The sequence below is a fragment of the Heterocephalus glaber genome, unplaced genomic scaffold, assembly GCF_053883595.1.
Source record: "Heterocephalus glaber isolate CG9 unplaced genomic scaffold, H.glaber_assembly_v1.0 deba00001781, whole genome shotgun sequence".
Taxonomy (NCBI): domain Eukaryota; kingdom Metazoa; phylum Chordata; class Mammalia; order Rodentia; family Bathyergidae; genus Heterocephalus; species Heterocephalus glaber.
The window spans coordinates 1,210,701-1,231,804 of NW_028258467.1; the positions used below are offsets into that span (position 1 = coordinate 1,210,701).

The 21,104-nt window shown below is 57.9% G+C and overlaps 2 protein-coding genes across 12 annotated transcripts; one reads left to right on the forward strand and one right to left on the reverse strand.

Moving 5' to 3' along the window:
• The first annotated feature begins 53 nt into the window (after nucleotides 1-53).
• On the forward strand, nucleotides 54-2,733 carry Tsr3 (TSR3 ribosome maturation factor). Of its 3 annotated transcripts, none has more exons than XM_013068888.3 (6): nucleotides 54-218; nucleotides 324-543; nucleotides 1,090-1,248; nucleotides 1,803-1,979; nucleotides 2,090-2,153; nucleotides 2,391-2,733. In XM_013068888.3, exons 1-6 carry the CDS (start codon nucleotides 129-131, stop codon nucleotides 2,521-2,523), a joined length of 843 nt encoding a protein of 280 aa, XP_012924342.1. In that variant the 5' UTR covers nucleotides 54-128; the 3' UTR covers nucleotides 2,524-2,733. The 3 variants fall into 3 exon arrangements, with proteins under 3 accessions (XP_012924342.1, XP_004873914.2, XP_087059034.1); XM_004873857.4 differs by having other exon boundaries at nucleotides 55-237; nucleotides 1,055-1,248; XM_087202908.1 differs by having other exon boundaries at nucleotides 86-218; nucleotides 1,055-1,248.
• On the reverse strand, nucleotides 2,545-18,291 carry Baiap3 (BAI1 associated protein 3). Of its 9 annotated transcripts, none has more exons than XM_087202901.1 (34): nucleotides 18,220-18,291; nucleotides 11,715-11,854; nucleotides 11,483-11,570; nucleotides 11,216-11,386; nucleotides 10,859-10,966; nucleotides 10,220-10,279; nucleotides 10,041-10,107; nucleotides 9,749-9,944; nucleotides 9,400-9,444; nucleotides 9,214-9,291; nucleotides 8,986-9,088; nucleotides 8,646-8,753; nucleotides 8,469-8,564; nucleotides 8,270-8,373; nucleotides 8,064-8,184; nucleotides 7,410-7,534; nucleotides 7,216-7,306; nucleotides 7,046-7,102; nucleotides 6,874-6,971; nucleotides 6,734-6,785; nucleotides 6,484-6,614; nucleotides 6,237-6,360; nucleotides 6,015-6,158; nucleotides 5,829-5,921; nucleotides 5,548-5,739; nucleotides 5,403-5,471; nucleotides 5,218-5,297; nucleotides 5,033-5,141; nucleotides 4,690-4,761; nucleotides 4,463-4,543; nucleotides 4,266-4,386; nucleotides 4,073-4,196; nucleotides 3,787-3,995; nucleotides 2,545-3,711 (listed from the first exon to the last, which is right to left on the reverse strand). In XM_087202901.1, the coding sequence occupies exons 2-34, from the start codon at nucleotides 11,843-11,845 to the stop codon at nucleotides 3,608-3,610; spliced, it is 3,552 nt and encodes a 1,183-aa protein (XP_087059027.1). In that variant the 5' UTR covers nucleotides 11,846-11,854; nucleotides 18,220-18,291; the 3' UTR covers nucleotides 2,545-3,607. The 9 variants fall into 9 exon arrangements, with proteins under 9 accessions (XP_087059027.1, XP_012924335.1, XP_012924334.1 ...); XM_013068881.3 differs by lacking the exon at nucleotides 18,220-18,291 and adding an exon at nucleotides 16,715-16,862 and having other exon boundaries at nucleotides 3,787-3,992; nucleotides 11,216-11,296; XM_013068880.3 differs by lacking the exon at nucleotides 18,220-18,291 and adding an exon at nucleotides 16,715-16,862 and having other exon boundaries at nucleotides 11,216-11,296.
• Between the last annotated feature and the right edge of the window lie 2,813 nt (nucleotides 18,292-21,104).

Consider the following 21,104-nt stretch of genomic DNA (forward strand, 5'->3'; position numbering starts at 1 on the left):
ACTGGGTCACGTGAGAGCCGGAAGTGGCGTCACCCGAGCGACGCGAACCAGAAGTGGCGTCTTGGTACCCAGGCGGCCAATCAGTGGCTGAAGAGTGTTCTGGGCCCTGGGGATCTGTGCTTCCCACGATGGGCCGCCGGCGGGCGGCGCGCGGGCCAGGGGCAGAGGGCAACCGCGCTCGCCGTCAGGGCCGCTCCCTGGAGACTTTCGCCGGAGAGGTGGGCACCGCGTTGCGCGGTGAGTGGAGAGTGATTAGGAGGGCGGATCGGGGTCGTGCCTAGGATCCCGCGCTGAGGCGGGGACTCTTCTCTCTCCCGGTACAGCGTCCATGGAGTCAGAGACCGCCGAGGACGAGGGTGGCTCGGGCCCAGCGACGCTGCCCTACGTGCTGGCCATGTGGGATCTGGGCCACTGCGACCCTCGGCGCTGCACGGGCCGCAAGCTGGCCCGCCTGGGCCTGGTGCGCTGCCTGCGCCTCGGCCACAGGTTCGGCGGGCTGGTGCTCAGCCCCATGGGCTCCCAGTATGTGTCCCCGGCAGACAGGTACGAGGACGGGGGGTGAGGGCTGGGTTATTGGGGGAGAGAGTACCTGCCCCGATTCTCCGGTCTTTGTAAAGCACCCTGTCTCCAGCACGTCGTCCCCTTTAGGGTTCACATATTTATTGTGTCCTATTCATGCATACCTTCTACATAAGCAGGGGAATGTCTTAATTTGCCTCCTTGCCTAGTATGTAGGAGGACCTAGGATAAACGTTTAGTGAGTGAATAAGCATTCTTCAGGTGCCACCAGCAACTGCTTCAAAAGTTTACCTACGGGCCGGAGATTTAGCTCAGTGGTTTTGCCGCCTGCCTCGCAAGCGCAAGGACCTGAGTTCGATCCCCGGTACCAAAAACAAAAAGAGCAAAGAGTTTACCTACAAGTGCCTTTTGTAGGTATTTAGGAATAAGGAAATGTCCTGTATCCCTAGTGAAGTGTCTCCAGAGCCTATGTCACTTCAGGCCATCATCTAAGTGCTGCTGGCCCCCAGAACTTATGTTTTGCTGTCTTTGGCAGACAGCTCGTGGCTCAGGCTGGGGTTGCTGTCATAGATTGCTCCTGGGCCAGACTGGATGAGACGCCCTTTGGGAAGATTCGAGGGAACCACTTGAGACTGTTACCCTACCTGGTGGCTGCGAACCCTGTAAACTATGGCCGGCCTTGCAGACTTTCCTGTGTGGAAGCGTTTGCTGCTGCTTTCTGCATTGTGGGTGAGTTTCAGGCCTGCCATTAGCCCAACCTGGCGTTCTGGTCTGGTGGTCTGACTGTGCTCCTGGGATTGGTTTCTCAGCAGACCCCAGATATCAGGACAGCCCTTCAATCCCAACTCCTACTTAGAGCCTTGGCTTTGTAGACTTGGGAGTGGAGGCTGAGACAGCTGCCTGCCAGGTGGGCAGGGGGGGTCTCTCGTCAAGGCAGCACTGCCCTGAGAATCTGTGGAATTTAAGGCCTAAATGGAGGCCCATGAAATGTGAAGACAGGCTTGGTGGGACTCTTGTGTTTCTCACTAAAAGAGGGATGGCAGAGATGGGGGTTGTAGCAAGAGAGGCAGAAGCTGGAGGGCAGGCATGGTCTGTTACGACTCTTTTAAGTTGCCTGGTGAGGGCCCTCAGCCCTCTGACACAGTAACACTGCCCAGCAGTCAGGGTTACAAGGACACACTCTCTAGAGCCATGATACAAATAGCCCACTGCAGCACACACACCATAGGCTTCCCACTACTACTCTAGAGAGATTGAGATCTTCAGGTTTTCTGTGCCATTAGGCTTTTCAGATCTTGCTGTCATTCTGCTGCGGAAATTTAAGTGGGGCAAAGGTTTCATGCACCTGAACCGCCAGCTCCTGGACAAGTATGCAGCCTGCAGTGGACCTGAGGAGGTGCTACAAGCAGAGCAGGAGTTCCTGGCCAGTGCTAAGGAGAGCCATGAGGAGGAGGAAATTGGTGAGGCCTGTATGAATGGGAACATCTCCAGGGGTGCACCTCCTGAAAAGGCTGGGGTAGGGTTTAATCTGCCTTGGGCTCACTTACAGAGCTCACTTTCCTTTCTTCAGACCCATTTGACGTGGATTCAGGGCGAGAGTTTGCAAATCTCAACAGGCCTGTGGCTACTATCCGGTAAGTCTTGGCTTCCCTTCACCCCCTGGCCTTAGCTCTTCCTGCACATAGGAGTGTCCTAAGTGACACTGGAGTGGTGTGACTGGAGCATGTAAAGGACGCATGCACCAGTGAGGGTTTGGTTAAGCAGGCAGAGAGGGGTCTTTGGCTTGGGGTCCTTGTGGGTGAGGACATAGGGGGTCTGCCTTGGACTGACCAGGTATGACACCATGAAGGAACATATCCTTCTCCCTCCAGGCTGCCAATGGACACAGATAGTGACGAGTCTGAAGAACAAAGGCCTGAAGACAAGGATGGAGAAGAAAACAGCTGCTCCCAGGAGCAGACTCTGGCACAAGGGGATGAGGCCAGGGCCTCAACTGAGATTTAGAAAGGAATCAAGAAACGGCAGTTTGAAGGGTGTAGACACATTGTTGAAGTGGGGTAATAAGGACTCGAGACAGCAATGAGACACAGGAGTGGACTGGCAGTAGTAGCTCTGGCAGTTGTGGACGGAGTGGGGCTTGTTGCAATACAAGCATAGGCTTACTGTGTCAGGGTCCTGCTTTGATGCTCTCTCAATGAAGCCATGGACTGAGGAGCCCCCAGTCTGTGTGTGCACTTGGCCTGGGGGTTGGGGGTTGGGCTGTGGGGTTACACATGTGCGTGAAAGGATGGATGGCTGGCAGAGCTGTGGGTGACGTCCCCCACCTGTGACCCTCAGGGAACCTCTCCCAGGCCCAGGAACCTAGCTGGGAGCTGTGATCCTCAGCAAGCCTCCCCTGTTCAGCCCACTATGGGTGGGGTCCAGACCCAGGAGAAGGATAGTGAGCACAGCGGACTTTCTTGTCCATGCCCTCCACCTGGGGCTCTGGTCATTGCTTCCCTCCAGTTCTTGGGTCCTCCACACCTGACCCCCAGCCTTCTTCCTACCTCTTGACTACTACTGGGGGCCTTTTTCTAACCAAGGAGACTGCATGGTTTTCTCCAAGAGGGGCTTTCCACGGAGGCACTGCTCATAGTGGGGATGGACCATTCTTTGGGGGCTGACTGAAGCAATGCAGGACACTGAGCTGCAGCTCTGGCCACCACCCTCTGGAATTAGTACACCTTCACATCCAGTGTGACCACAGTCTCCAGACATTGCCTAATGGCCCCTAGGGAACAAGAGACCACTAAAACCATCTGCCCATTGTTCCACTGTCTGTGAGCCCAAAGGAAGGGCATCACCTGACTAGGTCCATTCTGTCCTGCTGTGTCCAGGGGCCACTGTTGGCCAGCTCCTTCCAAGCTGCCCCCCCTACTTGGGGTGGGGCATGCTGAGGTGCAAGAGGTCCATAGCACACACCAAAGGGACACAGCGAGGGTAATGGTGCCACAGGGTTCAGATAGAGGAGCAGATAAAGGCAGCACAAAACTGGGCAGCTGGCAGGGTGGGTGTGTATATGTGTGTGCGTGTGTGCACATGCACGCACTCAGGGATCCGCCTCCATGGACTTCTCCAGCTCCTTGAGCTTCTTGACAAATTCCTGTGCTTCTTTGTTGGTGCGGCCCTCCAGCATCCTCAGTGTTGACCTCACTGCAGGCAGATGGGCAGGTGTGTGGGGTCGTGCCTCCCCTCCCTTGACCTCACCACCTCCTCACACTCACTTACCCTGGGCTCTGGGCCGGCGAAGATGCAGGGTGATGGGCTGCCCTGCCCTCATTCCCCCACCTACTTGGGGCCTTGAGATGCCGCTGACCCCACTTAGTCCGAGGGCTGCCTCCCCAGCAAAGTCATTGGTGGATAGCCAGTCATGGTCCATGACAGTGAATAACACGCAGGCCCCACGGCGGCGGCATGCCTCGGCGGACACAGAGCTGCTTATAGGGCAGTTAGGGGACAGTCAGGAACCACCTATAGCCTTGTGGGATAGGTTAAGGTAGGTAGGGGCACTCACAAGTGGAAGAGCTCGTCATATACAGGGTGCAGCGTCCGGGACTTGACCTGGGTCCTCTGGCTTCGGACCAGTGGGAAGAGATGTGGGGGGCCCAGCTCCACAATCACAAAAGGGTCACTCAAGCCTAGGGAGTATGTGGCCATGAGCAAGTCATTCCCACCAGGCCCCCCAACCTGCCACCACCATGCCCTACCATTGGTGTCCAGGGGGAGCAGGTCTGCAGCATGCAGCACCTCCACTGTCAGCCTCTGCTCAGCTGCCTCATAATAGCAGCGGATGCTCAGGCGACCAAACCGGTTCTGCTCCAGGGCCCTCTGTGGGAAACCTGAGTGAGCAGAGCTGGGGCTCTGGGGTACAGCTGGCATGGACAGCAGACAGTGCCCATCTTACCTGCTTGAGCTTATCCAGGTAAAACTGCTCAATGCACTCACGTGTGGAGCATTTGTGCAGCCGGAGCTCCTCCTCCAGCCTCTGCAGGGAAAGGGACCCAATGATAAGTAGTCAGCACTGGCCACAGGCAGCCAGGTTGTCTGTGAGGTAGCATCTACCCTGCCTAGGCTGCCTGGTCTGCTGCAAGGCAGCTGGTGCAGCTGGGCCCCTAAAGGGCCAGGCCTTACCTTGTAGCTTCCATCCTTGAGGCTCTCTAGGGGCAGTCCCTGGCCCTCAGCATGGAAAAAACTAACTAGAGCCTGGTTCAGGGAAAAAAAGGAGATGTCAGGAAGCTGAGCAGCTGTGGGTCTAGGGAATTACAGCAAACCATTTCTCACACCTGGATGCATCAGGTCCCAGGAAGCCTGAGAAGGTGACAGCCCCTGAGGCCCCAAAGCTGTCATCCCAGGTGGCCCAGGTGCAGCTGGGCTATGGGGAAGAAGTGCTGCCTGTTGAGCCCTGGAGGAGCTGGCAGAGGCTGGATATCCTGGCAGGGGACAGGGGAGGTCCCTTGAGCTCTACGTGGCTTACCTCCAGTGTGAAGTGGAAGCGCCCGTAGAAGTCTGCAGAGACGTCACTGTTTGCACCCAGCGCCCGCAAAATAGCCCGGAGGAGCAGCTCCCAGAGGGCCTCTAGCACCCTGCAAGGACACAGCATGGGTGACCACCAGCCCACACACTCCCCACCTGCACAGCCCATACCTGCCTAACCCATACCTGCCCAGGTTCTCCTTTACCAAGGAGGCATTCAGCAGGGCCAGCTTCTCATCCAGGTACTTCATGAGTGGAGCTACAGCCTGTGGGCAGGCATCCTCAGGGCTAGCCAGAACCTAGAACCCAGCTGCCCCTGGTATATACACACATCCACACTTCTGCTCACCGCCCGCCCCCCCCCCACACACCTCATCATTCTGAATGGAGTCAGGAGAGAGGCTGATATGCTGCACATACTTCCTGATGTCAGCTACCATCTGCAGGGATGATCCTCAGCACTAGGTGGGGGACACCAGGGACAGCCCCCACACCAGGCTGTGGCCCACTGCCCACCTTGGAGGTCAGATGTGCAGTCACAGTGTGGGCCTCCCGCTGCAGGTCCTCTTCCAGGGCCTGTGTGCAGCTGAGCAGGGTGCGGGGAAGCATAGCCTCCACTCCCCCAGCACCCTCAGGCCAGGCCAGACCCCGCAGTGCCTGCCCTGAAGCCCTGCGCACCAGCTCCACGTTGTTGAGCACCACGCAAAGCTGGGGAGGGGGGGCAGAGGTAGGTGGGTGCAGTCAGGGGCAGCCCCACCCAGCCACCTGCAGCCTCACCTGCCCAGCCAGCCACCCACCGGCTCGCTCACTGCCTCGCCAACAGCCCCAGGCTGGGTGTCCACTTTCTTCCGCAGCAGCTCCGAGTAGAAGAGGGCTGCCTCACACATGTCCTGGGGTGAGTTGGGGGTGGAGGGTGGGACCTGGGGCTCCTCCTAGGCCTCACAGTCCTCCCAACCTGCTTCCCCATCCCCCAGATGCCACACCTGGCTGAGCTGAGTCCCAAGCTCCTGAGCCTGGGCAGGGTCAGGCCATGCAAGGCGGACCCAGAGCTCCTGGATGTGGCTGAAGCAGAGGCTGGCAGTGGCTGCAGAGCTGCTGTGCTTGGAGGAGGTATCCACAGGTTCCAGCTGGAAGGTAGGCGGCAGTCTGCATCATAGATGGCACAGGACAAGCCCCAGTGTCCTTACACCCAAATGCTGACTCACCGTGTCCACATCTACTGCTCCCTGGAGGCGCCATTTGACTTGATCTCTCAGCACTTGTAGCCAGATCTTCACAGCAGGCAGGAATGGGGTATGGATGCCAGCCAGGGCCAGGGAGCGGCCATCCCTGTCGTGGGAACGTGGTCAGAGCATGTCCCTCCTCAGACACCCAGGGCAGCCTCCAGCACAGGGCCCTGGGGCTTCAATCCCAGAGCTTATCTGGAGAAGCAGGGGATCAGGAGCTGCCTACCGGCCAGGGATGCAACTCCAAAAGCGTTGGGTATCAGCCAGGGTCAGATACAGCTCAATGAGCCCTGAGGCCACCTGGAGAGTCATCTTGGGGCTCAGTTCCTCAGTTAGCACCCATGCCTCCTCAGCCAACTGCCCAGATTTGGGAGGAGTGTCAGACCACCACCAAAAGAACCAAGGCCCCTCTTAGCTGGAGGGCTCTCCTTGCTCCCCCATGCCCAGCAGGCACCCCCAGTCGGGACCCTCCTCACCAGATGCTCTAGTTGCCAGAAGGTAAGGGTGAAGAAGTCCACCTTGAGGATACTGCAAAGGACATGCCTCAGCCACCTACCGCCCTGCTGGCCCTGTCAGCCCCACCTGCTCCATATGGGTGCTGAGCAGCAGGACCTACCCATGAAAGAGGCTGGCGTAGATGCCATAGCAAGCTTGTAGGTCCTCATAGATGATGTCCGCTAGCTCCACAAGCCCGGTGAGGCGCTGGGGCCCTGGCTGTAAGGAGGCTTGGCTTGTATTCACTGCTCAGGCCCCTGCACCCACCGTGGCCAAGCCCTGCTAACCCGCACCTGCTCTCGGGGACTCTTAGTGTTCAGAAGCCTGTCGTACCACTCACGGTTGCCTCTCTGCAGAGGAAGCCACCAGGCAGCATGGTAGGGTAGAGAGACAGGGAAGAGGGACAGACAGGGGAGGAGTCACAGAACATAGGTTGGGCAGGGCCAGAGGGATCCAAACACACCTTCAGGGCAGCAGCAATGTCCATATTCAGCTCCGTCTCAAAGGGACACATCTCAAAGGAGGGCTGGAAGAACTGCAGCTTGTCCAGGCACCTGGAGGTCAGGTGTACGGTCATGGTTCAGGCCCCCTGAAGGTCCTCCTCCAGGATCTGCTCTGGCCAACCCTCTCACCACCCCACAGTCATGCAACACCCACTTTAGCAGCAGCTCCAGACGGTAGACGGCTGTGCTGTTGGTGGCAGGGAAGTAATCTCTGAGCTGGCGGAGCAACTTCAGCCCATACTCAGAGAAGGCAGAGAAGCTGTCAGCCAGAATCTCCTCCTAGGGGTAGGGACAGGGCCCTTCAGAGCTAAAGATGCAGGAGCTACCTGCCAGCCCTGCTCACAGATGCTGAGAAACACCTCTGCCCCTCCTGCAGCAGTCCCCACCCCACCACATGGCCATCCCAGGCCTGCCTGGCTCTGTTCTGCTAAAGCCCCTCCACTGATCCCTCCCGGGTGGCCCCCCTGTTAATGTGATTCCATCTTGACTTCCAAGACTCCCCCTGCCCTGCCCTCACCAAGTCCTCCCTCAGGGACTTTGCACCTACTGTTCTCCTGCCCATCCTCCCATCATCTACTCCCTCCTACTGCTCAGACCCTCACCACCTCAGTGCTGATATCCATGGCCTCCTTCCCCAGGTTACTCCAACACAGACCCCTCTCCTTACAGCATGGCACGTGTGCTCTCTCCGATTGTTTGTTTTCAACCTGAGAGCAGGATTCTGCCCCTCCTGCCCACACAGAGCAGGGGTGACCCCAGCACACTCTTCACCAATAGCAGGCAAGCCCATGACAGTGCAAGCACCCACCTGCTCCTGGGGCAGTGAGGCTGCCTCTTCCCAATGTGCCTGCATGTCTTCCAGCAGCCCCAGCAGGTAGCCATAGTCCAGCGTACAGGTCTGATGGTGGCGGCTGCTGACCTGCCAGTGCCTGTAGGGGCCCAGCCCAAGGTCAGGCAGCACCTGGTCCTGCCATACCATGGAACCCAGTCCATATCATCATCCTGCCTACTCACAGCACGGCCAGCTGCAAGGGTGACAGGTTACTCTGGGCTCCATGCAGGCAGAGGACTGTGGACCCAGGCGCGCTGAATTCGCCATGCCAGCTGCTTGAATTTGACTAGGAGAGGAGGCCAGGGTGGATAGAGATGGGAGATCCCTCCATCTGCCCTCAAGCTTCTACCCAGCTGTCCCACTTCCCAGGGTGCCTGCTACCTCCTCTGCTCGGTGCTCAAACTGCATTATTCGGCTCAGGAGGAGCAGGTAGGAGAGGAAGCCAGAGCGGCCACGCTGGCTCATGACGGTGTCCCTCTGGAATATAGGGCCTGTGGTCACTGCTCTGCCTGGGGCCTGGGGCTCAGGACTCAGGGCAGGCTCCCCATGACTCCCCACCTGTGTGGTGATAAGCTTGAGGACTAGGTGGCAGTCTCCCTGAACACGTGAGGCGCTAGAGCGTGGTTCCAGCTTGAACCAACGGTCAGTACCGGCCACTGGCACCTCCTGAGAGAGGCAAGTGGAGAAAAGTCTGACCTAGGGGACTCCCTACCTCCCCTCCCACAGAGACTCCAGGGGGCCTTGGGAAAGATGTAGGGAACATTCATGGGGCCCAAGTGCAAGAGGTGGCTGAGGGTGGCCCCTTTCCCTGCAGCTCAGGGAAGGTAGGAGGCTTGGGGGAACCCAGGACACAACCACTGCTCCCAGAATGTAACTACCCCATCTTGCGCTCACATACCCGGACAGGGATATTGAGACACCCCAGGAAGTCATCAGTATGGTCCTCTGTGGGCCCTGGTGTTCCATTTGCACGAGCTGACTTGACAATCTGTTTGAAGTACCTGGGCACAGCAGGGTGGCATCATGCTGGGGGTCACTGGGGAGCCCCCCCCCCCCCCCGAGTACCTGTGGTCAAGCAGAAGGCTTGGGCCAGAAGGGTGGGCCACAAGGATCCTACTCGCTATACCTGCTCATCCCCTTGAGGCCGATGACCTCATTCAACTTCCTGCATGCTTCTGCCAGGGACACATCATCATCATGATCCCTGGAAAGGAGGCGGCTTGTCTGTAGCTCCTACCAGCTTAGATTCCCCCCTCACTTCCCAGATCAAAGGTACCCACTCCCCTGCCCTGCAGGGCTCAGGGTCCTGTACCAGATGTCCAGGTGCAGCTGGTCTGTGCTGACATCTTCGATCTCACTATAAGGAACACAGAGATGCCATGAGGGGCCTGGGCAAGCCTCTGCCTGGGGCAGGGGCTAGGGTAGGGGGAGCAGGGAGTGGGCATAAATTCCAGATATCCAGACAGGCTTAAAGTTCCAAATCCTGGCTCTGCCACCTATTGCCAATTGTATGGCCTCAGGGGCAAGACATTTTCTGGGCCTCAGTTTCCTAACTAGGCATATGACCATCCCCCCTCAGAGTTCCTGGGGCAGCAGAGACTGGGAACCTGTGAGCATCACCCTTGAGACACTCAGCCACCAGTGGGGTTGGGGGGCCTTACAATAGGAAGTGCTCCTTCCAAACAGGGTTCAGGGTGCTGCTCTTGACCTCTGTGACCTGGATGCACTTGGCCGGCAGCGGACTGCTGTGCTTGCTGCCCTTGCGGAAACTGAAGCGCTTTTCTTTTTGCCCACTCTGCTCCCGAGGGGTGCCTGAGCCTGGCAGGATGCCCAGCATGCAGTACGGGTCGCTGAAGCCTGAGACAGGGCAGGTGCCTCAGCCTGACCCTTGCCCTCTGTCCTCCACAGCTGCCAGGCCTGGGCACAACCAGGGTCTTCTGGGGCCCCACTCACCATTGGGGTCTTTGGCCAGAAGGTTCTTGGCACGCATAACGGAGACTTTCAGGGTATAAGTGGGGGCCTGTAGACGGAGGAGCACCAGTGAACTTGCGGCACTGTGTGGTGTCTGCGTGAGCATGGCCACCCATCCCTTGCCCTCCCCTAGTCCCCAGCTGCACAGGCAGTGACCTTACTTTGGCTTTCTTTACACGCTCGATGGCCTCAATGTGTTCCTCAGGGCTGGTGCCAAACACCTGTGGAGATGGGTGGTATCCAGGGCCCAGGTGAGCCCCAGAGAGAAGCTGGTCGCTTTCTGGGGACCCTGGGCACTCTAGGCGGGAAGGGAATGACCAAGTATGTTGCCTTAGAAGACGGCAACGTAAGGGAGTGGGGCCCACCCTCTATCTGTCCTAGGAAGGTTTGGAGCAGGGTGCAGGCAAGGCATGGACATACACTTGCGATGCCAGGTGCGGTGTCAGCAGGCGAGGGCACATGCAAAAACAGTTGTGGAGTGCTGGCCAGGACCAGGAGTTTAAAGCACACATATAGGGTGGAAAGTGTCTGTCCACCCCCTCTGGGCATCTGCCTGTCCTCTACAACCTTTTCTGTGTCCATCTGCCTCATGTCCTCTGCATGTATGTCCACATATCTAACCATCTCTCCATCCTTCCAGATGTGTCAGCCTGTGTGTCCATCTGTGCACATACGTGTCTGTGCAGGTGTTTGTCTATGCACACATTGTGTGTTGTGTTGCTGAGGTGACAGTGACACCAGTGTAAAGGAGTTTCAGTCCTCACCAGAGTGGGGTGGGGTGGGTGAGGCTGCCAGCTCACCTGCTGGATGTAGCCCAGAAGGATCTCCTCATCATCCACCTGGTCGGGGCCCATGGTGCCAGCCCGGTGGAGGACTGTATACAAGGCCTCCTCATAGAGCATCTCCACCTGTGGGGGCCAGGTTCTGAGTCCCTGGCCAGCTGCAGCGGGGTGGGTCTCAGGCCCCTGCTGGCCACAGGCTGCATGCCCAGCCCCAAGCAGTGCCTCCCTAGTGGAGCAAAGTCCCTTCCCAGTGCCTCCACAGCTGCTATCTCCACTCAACCACCATGCCCACCTTTGCTGTCCACCTGTCACCGGACCCCAGGTCCCACAATCTCAGGAACAGAGGTCAGGCCATAGGCCCTCCCCAACCCTTACTTCCTCCTGGGTCAGGGCTCTCAGGCCACGGTTGGAGTCCACAGGTTCAGCAGGGGCTGGAGAGCTGCTCCGTAAGAGGACCTGTGAGAGGTGCTGCGGTGAGGGTCTTGCGGGGGGGGGGGGTTTGTCCTGTAGCTGCCCCGCTGCAACTCTATGGTTATACAGACAGGGCTGCTCCACGGAGAAAGGAAAGGAAGGTGGGTAGAGGTTGAAGTGGATGATCCAGGTGGTGGGTTGCAGCCCCAGACCCTGTAGGGGTGGTCTCACCTCTGGACAGGGCAGGCCTTGTCTGCCTTCCTCCTTCTTCAGGATGAGGCGCATGTGGGCAAAGAACTCCATGCCATCCCCAGGTTTCCTGGAAAGAGGCCAGTCAGCACTTGAGCCACAGGATGCAGGAGGTCACGCACAGGACAGGAGCAGTGTGATGTGATGCCCAGCATGCTCATGGCCTTGAGCACAGACCCTCACAGCCCCACTTCCACCCAGAGCAAGTACCCACCAGGCACCGGTGGCAGGTTCTGGCAGGTCAGCACTGGTGCTCCCGGGCTCTGGCTCTGTCTTGCGGCGGAAGGATGGGCACACTTGCACCTGCCGGAGCACGCTGCTCTTGATCTCCAGCAAAGTGGACATGGTGGGAACCTGCAGCAGAGTGTGCCCATGACTTTGGGCCAGGCATCACTAAGCCCACAGTAGGGGGGTAGCAGGCTGGAGACCAAGAGGAAAGACAGTGTGCTGGGTCCCCCTGGGGGCTTCAAGGACTCCAGCCACCACACCTGCCAGGTGATCTATTGGCCCTCCATTCCTCCTGCAGAATGGGATTGGGGATGTGGTGGCAAATGCCATCAAAATGGTGGCGGTTTCCATCTCGGGGGCAGAGTTCCATGTGGAGCTGCTGAGATCTTACCAGGTAGGGACTGTTCTGTCACCCCTAGTTCAGGACTGGGGCTCCAAAAGTGCCCATGGTACCTATGACAGCATGACAGGAAACATCTGTGCCTCTGAGACCTCACCAAGAGGGCCAGGATACTGGGGAGCAGTGCCCAACTCCCACGGCCCCACAACCACTTGGGCCCTTTCTGCAGGAGGCCAAACCACCACATGGGGAACCATGTCCTGGGCCAATGAGCAGCCACTCACATGGCCAGGATGCTTAGGAGGAGGCTTTTCGGGATCTTCACCCAGTAAGCAAACCTCCTTGCCCCAGGGGCTGGTCAGAAAAAATGGTTGGGGATGGAGTGGAGCCACAAATGGTACTGCAAGCATGTAATCCTCAGCTCTGGCTGAGGCAGGAGGATTGCTGCAATTTTGAGGCCAGCCTGGGCTACATAGTGAGTTCAAGGTCAGCCTGAACTATATAGCAAGACCCTGGTTCAAAAAAGAAAAGAAAAACTAGGAGGGCACCACCCCCTAAAGCAGAGCTTGCTCTCCATAGTTGGTGCCAATGAAACCCAAGTGTGTGACCCAGCTGAGAAAGGCCAGCCCTTCTCCCCCAGTCCATCCTGTCAATTACTCTCCTGTTGCAGTGGGAACTGAGCCAGCCTGGTACATCCCACTTGTAGCAGCAGGAGCTACCCCTATGTCACAGCTGCTGGGACAGAGAGCAGTCCTTTGCCTGGAGTGGAGCCTGTTCAGCCTACTCCCTGTCACTCTGCTATGAACCTGGGCAGAAACAGGGCTCAGAATGAGCAGGTCTGGGTGGTGGGGGCTGAGACAGCATGGGACAAAGCAGCAGTCTTGGCCATGAATGCCGAAGATGACACTTTCCCTTTCCAGGTGGCAGGCCCAGGATCCCCCGAGAAGTCCTGCCGCTCACATTTCTTTCTGGGCCCTCAAGCCTAGCCCACCCGTATCCTGGAGGGAAGCTCAACTCAATGTCCCCTCTTCAGTGGAACCTGAGTTTCCCCTGAAGGCCCCAAGTTGAAGGGAAGGATGACAGCCGGGGACCGGGACCTCCTGAGTCCCCATCTTCTACGACACCACTCCCCCCAGACACCTACCTCTGCCCTGGGCCGTGCAAAACCCTCTGGCCCTGTGCCCACACAGCGCTGGCCACCTCTGTCACACGGGCCCACCCCTTGGCTTCCCTGCCCCACCTCACCATCCTCTGGTCTATAGGATGCACTCTACCCCCAGACCACCACCCATGCCACAAGGCCTTTGAACTTTTGTCTGGGTGTCCCTCCCTCACTGATGCTTACTCATCTACCCACGCACATCAGCCCTTGTAAAGGGGGACAGTTACTTCCGTTTTACAAAAGCAAATAAACTCAGCAGATTCCGCTCCTTGCCCAAGAGCTCAGGAGCAGTTAAGAGAGGGAGAGCCATGCTAGATGGCTCTGAGGCCCAAGCCAGGCTGGCCCTGTTCACCACCTACTGCTGTCTCCACCTTAGCAATGAGATCAGCCAAAACATCCCAGCTGGGCACATCTGGCAGCTGGTGGCTGCAGACAGATGCTGAGCAAGCTGCCTGCTGCAGCTGGCATGCGGGGAGGGTCCCTACCCCAGTCTGTGCCCCGCACTAACTCAGCACCCCTCTGCAACACCTCATACTGTTCCCTACACTCTAGCCAGGGTCCTGGTGAGCCCAGCAAGGTACTTGACTCAAGGCTGTTGTCTGGCCAGTCTCAAGAGTAGAGAACAAGGAAGAAGCTGGTTAGGCAGATCTTCACCCTTGAGGGGGCAGCACTCAGGGGCCAAAAATAAAGCCTTGCTGCTTTTTTTTTGGGTACTGGGGATGGGACTCAGGACCTTGCACTTGCGAAGCAGGTGCCAGAACCACTGAGCTAAATCCCCGGCCCTTGCTGCCTTTAAACCTCTATGTGCTCTCCACCATCCTCCTCCCAAACCTGGGGGGGTGGGCAATGGGCTGGGCATAGTGGGGGTTTTTTTGGTACCAGGGATCGAACTTGGTTCCTTGCACTTGCAAGGCAAGCAACAGAACCACTGAGCTAAATCCCTGGCCCATGGGCGTAGTGTTTTAAAAACTGTTGCCTCACCAGGGATTTAGCTCAGTGGTTCCCTCGACTGCCTCAAAAGCTCAAGGTCCCAAGTTTGATCCCCAGCACCAAAAAAAAAAAAAAGCTGGGGATTTAGCTCAGTGGTTCTGCTATCCCGGTACCAAAAAAACCCCACATAACAACAAAATAATGACTGGCGATACAAAATAATAAGGGCTGTATGGTGAAGGCCCTGTGTTCAATCCCCAGTATCAAAAAACAAACAAAACAAAAACAAACCCTATCACACACACACACACACACACACACACACACACACACACACACACACACACACACAAAGCTGTTGCCCCATAACCAGTCCTGAGGTGCCTGGGGGCTGGGAGTCATAGGCCCCTCTTCTCCGTAGCTGAACTGACAGCAGAGAGGCTGTACCCCCTGTCCCCTAAGCCTGCAGAGCAGCCTCTGTGTGAGCTGTTGCCAGGGCAACCACCAGCACATCTGAGTGTGAAGGGCCACGGGAGCTCTGGATACCAGAGACAAATATGACGCAGGAGCTCAGCAGCCTGAGCTGCTGGGCTAGGTGTCTCAATGAGAACAAATTATCTAGGCAAAAGGGAGCCAGATGCCCCATCTGCATTTTTTACTCAGCATCTCACCTGTTAACACCTGTGGCCAATCTGAGATAGGAATGCTGCTCAGATGGACCCCCCCGCCCCCCCCGGGGTGTTCAGATGAACCTGCCCTAGGCCACACAGCCAGCAGATGGCAGCCTGGGACTGAGGTTCCGGTGTCCCAGCATTAAACTGGGACAGCCTGAGGATTAAATCCAGCTGCTCCCCACCCCTCAGCCCATTTCTAGGATGGAGCCAACAGCAGCATCTCAGCACTAGTGTCCACAAGAGATGGCTCATCCTGGTACCCAAAACTGCCATGCTGTGCCTGGCCCTCAGGAAACCCTGGGGCTGCCTGAGCAGCAGTTAACCTTGTTGACCCAACAAGCAGGGTCCTGGGAGCTACCTGTCAAGGATGCTCTGACTGTGCCCCAGGCAGAGACCTTGTTCCCAGTAGTCAAGCATAGGGGATCCCATCTGTTTGTGGGCTTAGATGTGACTCTGTCCCCCATATCACCCTCAGAATCTCCACACAGCAGCACAGAGCAGAACATGCTCACATCCGTGCGTGTGACTACTGGTACCAGGGCCAAAATCCACTGCTTTTGTCCAATGAGTGAGGTAAGGGCTGACCAGATAGGTTTTGCCATCCAACTCTGAGGCTGAGCCAAACCTAATGGCCCACCCTTGGCCACTGGGCAAAAAGTGGTACCGTACCCCTGGTTCATGTCACAACCCAGTCTGGGCACCTTCTCCAGAGCCAAGATTTGAACCTAGGGCTGGCAAGCCAAGCTGTCCCGTTAGGCCATTTGACGGATGGGGCACCGATGCAGGTGGATTTGGGGGCAGCTGAGGAGAGCCTGGAAGGCCTTCTTGATTCCCAGTCCATTATAAACATCTCCAGAGCCCTGAGGTTGGGGGGCTCCCTTCTTCGTGCATTTGGATTCCTGAGACTGGACAAGGGTGCGCCCTGGTGGGACAGGATGTCTGCCTGCCCCACTGGCTCTCCCGAACTCCCTACCCATGGTCTTTTTTTTGTGGTGTGTTTCTCCCTTTTCCCGCCTGCTCTCACGGGGTCTGGATTTCCAGGTGTCCCCCTGGCCTCAGTGTCCCCTGCAGAGGCAGGGCAGTGCCCAAGTGCATCTTACCTGGCTTTGCTGAAGGGAGGTCCAGTTTACGGTGTGTGTGGGGGGGGGTGCTGCTCACAGGTGGACCTGGGCCTCTCAGGACCACCCGCAGGATGAGGCTCGGGGTGCTTCCACAGAGGCCCCTCTTACCTTTCTCACCTGGCTCTGCCGAGATGCCCCTCCCTCCCCTGGCCCTCAGTTCCCCAGGGTCTTGCTCCCCCTGGAAGGGGTAGGTCCACGGGTATTTGGGACTGGTCTGGCGTGCACTGTTTCACCCCCAGCTAGGGGAGGGAAATTTCCCGGGGAGCGCGGGGTGGGGGTGGGGCGGGCTCATCGGCCAAAGGTTAAGGGGGTCCCGCCAGAAGGTCGCAGGGAAGCCCCGCGGAGCGTCTCCGGTGTCCTTGCTCCTCCTCTATTTGCAGCTCCCTCTGGAGGGGTCGGGGGCCGGTGGTCCCTTTGGTCCCCAATCCAGGCTCGCAGGTGCGGCTCTGCTCCCCTCCCCCGCGCCCTGCAGTGCAGACCCTGCCGCCGCGCCCGAACTGCGAACTGCGCGCTCCGAGGGGAGGCGAGCAAAAACAGGAGAAATCACGACCGCGGCCCCGCCTCTCCGAGCACGCCAGCCTCAGTTTCCCCAGGGTCGCGGGCGCGTCTTTGCGACCTGTCCGCCACCCCCGGCCCGCAGCGAGCAGAGCGCAGACGCCAGTGTTCGAACCTGGGTCTACGTTTGTCCGTCCGTCGGTCCGTCCGGGTGGGCGCCAGGCCGGGCCCCGACGGCACAGGGTTGAAGCCTGCGGCACTCACCGAGGGCGCTGGGACCAGGGGGCTCCTGCGGGCGCGGCTGTCGCTGGGGCTGGGGACTGCGAGGCCCCGCGACCGCTCTCAGCAGTGCTCGCTGGAGACAGCCCCGCGTTCGGGCGGTGGGCGGACGAACTTGGGGAAGGGGCGGGGCCTCTTCGCGGCTCGGGACCGGACCAACGCGGGGCGGAGGGAGAGGTCCCGGGGTGGGCGGGGCTGGGGGGCTGTCGGAGGGGGTCTCCGCCGCGGAGAGAGCGGGGCTCGCAGAACCAAATCGGGGCGCCCCAAGACAGCCCAGTGGGAGGCCCAAATTGGCCACTGTCCCTTGCCAGGTCATAGCCAGTTGGACCCCGGCTCCCCCTCCCCATCCCCATCCCCTCCAGCCTCCATCCCAGCTGCTCAAATCAGCCCCACCACGGTCGCCTGGAAGGCTTTTTTTGTTTTTGTTTTTGCGGTGCTGGGGTTGAACTCAGGGCCTTCACACTGAACTACATTCCCAGGCCCCCTTTTTTTTTTTTGGTACCGGGGATTGAACTAACCACTGAGCTAATCCCCAGGGCTTTTTGTGAGACAAGGTCTGGCTAAATTGCTCAAGCTGGGGCTCAATTTTTGCGATCCTCCTGCCTCAGCCTCCCAAGTGCTGGGATTACATATAGGTGTTTGCCACCATCTTGGGCAATTTTGAAGGCTTGTTAAACACACCTGTTGGTCTGCTAGTCTCTAACAAGCTGCCCCCCATGGGCCTGGAGAGCTACAGGCTGTCCTGGGGCTGCCGGGGCACCTGGGGTTGTTGGAGAGGCACAGTAACCCCCTAGGCCCAGCTCTGCCTCTGCTGGGTACTGCAATTTAAGATGTGGGGAAAGTTTTTCTCCAGAGGGTGGGTCCTTAGCAGTGCGACCTCAGCCCTGTGAAGAGCAAACAGGCAGAGGCAGGCCAGGCACCTTCTCAGCACAGCTGAAAAGGCTGGCACCAACTTCCAAAACAGAGGTCTGGCAGAGGCCTGTCTGCAGATCACTGTGTACAATACTCCTTGTCCTAGCTGTCCCCCTGTCCTCATTACTGGGCACTGGAGAGGGAGCTCAGAAGGTTACAGCCTGGGCACTGTTCCCCAGCTCAGGACACTTTTCCAGGTGGCTTTTCCCCTTGCCCTGGGACTGAGTGACATTGCCCCCTGTCTAGAGTTCTAGATTCTACCTCACATCTATCCCCAGCCCCACACCTGTCTGCAGGGGATAGGAGACAGCACAGGATGGCAGGGTGAGGGAGACAGGACCATGGGATGTGTCCTCCTTTCCCATCTCCATCCTGATCCAATCTAGCCAGGAAAATGGAGTGTTGGAGGGAGAGCTCAGGAAATGTATCCTGCTTGGGACAGGGATGTCCAAGTAAGCAGGAGAATGGGGCTGGACCGTGGGTTCCCAGCTGTCCCTCTGAAGACAATGGGAGTTGGGACGTGGGCAGCTGACCTCCCTCCCAGGATGTGAGCTGAGCCTCCGACCTAGCAGTCTTACCTCCGGTTCTGACAACCTGTTGAAACAAACACGGTCTGGTTGCCATGGTGATCATATTGGCTTTGGGGTGAAGGGATGAGTCTGCAGCTGCTTGTAAACAGGAAGCTGGGGGCGGGGCAGCTGCCAGTCTCTCAGGAGGGGCTCCAGCCCATAAGGCTAACCTTTAGACTTCCAGGCTGGTTAGGCTCTTGGAGACTCACTGCTCTTTAACAGGTAGGTAAATCGATCCAACTTGAGAGTTGATTTGTCGAGGCCACACAACAGGCTAGAACACAAAGCCAGCTTTGTGCCTCGGTTTCCCTAGGATAGGATAATTCACAGGGGTCTTCCCCTAACAGATGTTTGGCGGGGGGAGGTTGCTGACCCCTTCCTACATTCTCTGCCCACCTTTTCTGAGACTGAAGTCAGACTGACCTGGGTCAGAGCCTAGCCCCGTTCATCCCTGCCCTGCATATCATGTCGGGTGCCTGATGCCTCCTTTCCCCTTGTCTGTAAAGGGAGGATAATAGCTGCATCCCTGGGGCTATTGGGGTGCCTCAGTGGGCCAGTCTCAGTTTGTAGCAAGTCAGTGTCCACTAGAATCCTCCCCATCAGTGGGGTGGACTGCTGGTCTCTCCAAGACTTAGTTCCCTGCTGTATGTATGGGTAGGGGTGGAAGTCTATCCTTGTTTGTGACCCTGGCAGTGGGCAGAAAAGGCAGGCTACTCCCTCCTGGTGCCTGGGTCCCAGACCTTGCTCTGAGGAAGTCATTGACTCTACTGCCCTGAACCAGTGGACAGCTGCTGTCAAGGCCAGCACAGGGGCAGGACATCTCTCAGCAGGGATCTGTAGCAGGCATCTGGGCAACCTTCTTGGATGGAGTCAGCACACAGGGACCACAGGAAGACCAGGACCGATTGTGCAAGTGAAGAAAAGCCACACTTTTCAGGCCCAGCTGTGTGCATACTCAGGACTCCAAGCTGGAAAGGGTCTGGCAGGTGTGGAGAGTGACTCTTCCTCCTTAGGGCCTAGAAGCATCAGGCTCTGGATGCCAAGCTCCATGGCAGTTGACAGTGCAAAGTACCATGCCCTCTGGTGACTGCCTCCAGGGGCAAGCTCCTCTCTGCTGCCAGTGAGGACTCTGGCCAGGAGCCTACCTGTTCCGAGGCTAGAGGACCTTGAGGATTACAAGAACCTGTACCTCTGCTAGCAGGAGGTGGTTTCAAGAGGATCTGTCCCAGGACTGTCTTCCTGCTTGAAACACTGCCTCTTGGGTTGTGGTCACCTGAGTCCCCACCTGCAGCTTAGGTAGCCTCTCGCCACACACTGATGGGTGAATCAGCTCAATCTTGGTGCCACTGTTAGTCTGTTGTTGGTTTCTGAGGAGGCTTAGGTATGGGTGGGCATAGGAGACCCAGGAGAGGGCCCTGTGAAGGACAAAAGAGAGGCCACTGGTGGGACAAAGCCCATCTAGGTGTTTGGGGAAGCAGAGGACCCCTGTGAGTGCACAGATCCCTGGCCTCCAGCCTTTCCATCAGCTTTGCTAAGTGGTTGTGCCAGGCTCGCTTCCTGGAAAGGCCCACTCCTCTGCTCACCTCTTTGTCAGGGGTCAGTGGGGTAAGAGGACAAGGGCTCCAGCGGGAGACAGAGCTGGACATGGCTTATGTACCCAGCTCCTCTGTGCCCACCATTCTGTGCAGATCCTGGGGATGGAGGTGCCCTTGTCCTGGATCTGGGGCCTGACTCCTTCCTCAGTGGCAGGATTCCCTTGCAGTGGGAATTTGTCTTCTTTTGGAGGAAATGACCTGGAGGAAGGACCCAGGTCTGGCTTGAAACTGCTGAGGCCCAGTGAAGACAAGCCCAGCCCTGTGTACCCCAAGTTTTTCTTGTGCTGTTTGCTTATCCCCTTCCCTCACTGCCCACCTTAGCTCAGACATGGTGGCCTCAGGACAAATCTGGGAGTCTTTGCGCCAGGCCAGGGAACAGGCAGGATGGATGGTTATACCCCACTGGCCCAAGCCAGGAACCTGTGGTTTCCCTGGAGAGGTGGGAAATGTCTGAGGCCTCCAGGAATCTCATGCACTGGCAAAGCGGAAAGCCCCCAGGCCTAATTTATTATCGGGTCAGTAGGGTTGGTATTAGGGGAGCTGTCCCCAAACCCAGCACTCATTGGGCCCCCTGCTGGAACTGGCTCAGACTGGCTCTAGCACGTCCAAGTCAGTGGAGAGCCCTCCAATCCAGCAACTCATCACCATGGCAACCTCATGCCCAGAGACTATTAGCAGATCTAGCTGTGAGGAGGCTGACGAGGGTGCTCAGGTAGCCTGGGTTGGTCTCTGTAGGGGACTGACAAGGGAAATGAGCAAGGCCTTTGCTTAGTCCAGGAAGGTGAGGGGGACCAACAGAGGGCTCAACAGCCAGGCCTCAGGCAACAGCCCTGTGGTGTGGCTGTCTCCTTGCTTTCCATGGTCTGGTTAACCCCAAGACCCAGGTGGCCAGGGAGATGGAAAACCAGGTTGGCCACCAAGGCCCAAGCACAGGCCCACTTCCATACTGCCCTTAATCAGATTCTCCCAGGCTGGCTCTTGGCACTACATGATGGCCTGTGGGCAGCCAGGCACAATCAGCCCTTGGCCCCATCAGGATTTGAACTGAGTACCTCTTGTGTACCCTGCTGCCCCAGGCAGTAGTGAGTGCAGTCCCAAATCCTGGGTGCTAGGGCCTGGAGACTGGGGATCCCCCTTCGGCTGGCAGAGACATCCCCACTGGCCACTAAGGGTCTCATGCTTGAAGCTAGGTGCTGTGGGGGATCCCTTGGGCAAGAGCAATAGGTTCAGAACAGAGCCGTAGGGTAGGCCAGAGGGTGAGAGATCCTTGGTATTGAGTGAAAGGGCTCCCTACTCTAT

What these genes read in the sequence shown, in the direction of transcription:
- Tsr3 (XM_004873857.4), top strand. Translation starts at nt 129, where the DNA reads ATGGGCCGCCGGCGGGCGGCGCGCGGGCCAGGGGCAGAGGGCAACCGC. An exon ending in TATGTGTCCCCGGCAGACAG is followed by an intron (nt 544 to 1,054) that starts GTACGAGGACGG and finishes TGTCTTTGGCAG; the next exon opens with ACAGCTCGTGGCTCAGGCTG. An exon ending in CCATGAGGAGGAGGAAATTG is followed by an intron (nt 1,980 to 2,089) that starts GTGAGGCCTGTA and finishes TCCTTTCTTCAG; the next exon opens with ACCCATTTGACGTGGATTCA.
- Baiap3 (XM_087202901.1), bottom strand. Translation starts at nt 11,845, where the DNA reads ATGTCCACTTTGCTGGAGATCAAGAGCAGCGTGCTCCGGCAGGTGCAA. An exon ending in AAGGCCTGCCCTGTCCAGAG is followed by an intron (nt 11,387 to 11,482) that starts GTGAGACCACCC and finishes TCCGTGGAGCAG; the next exon opens with CCCTGTCTGTATAACCATAG. An exon ending in TCTGGCCAAAGACCCCAATG is followed by an intron (nt 9,945 to 10,040) that starts GTGAGTGGGGCC and finishes GCCCTGTCTCAG; the next exon opens with GCTTCAGCGACCCGTACTGC.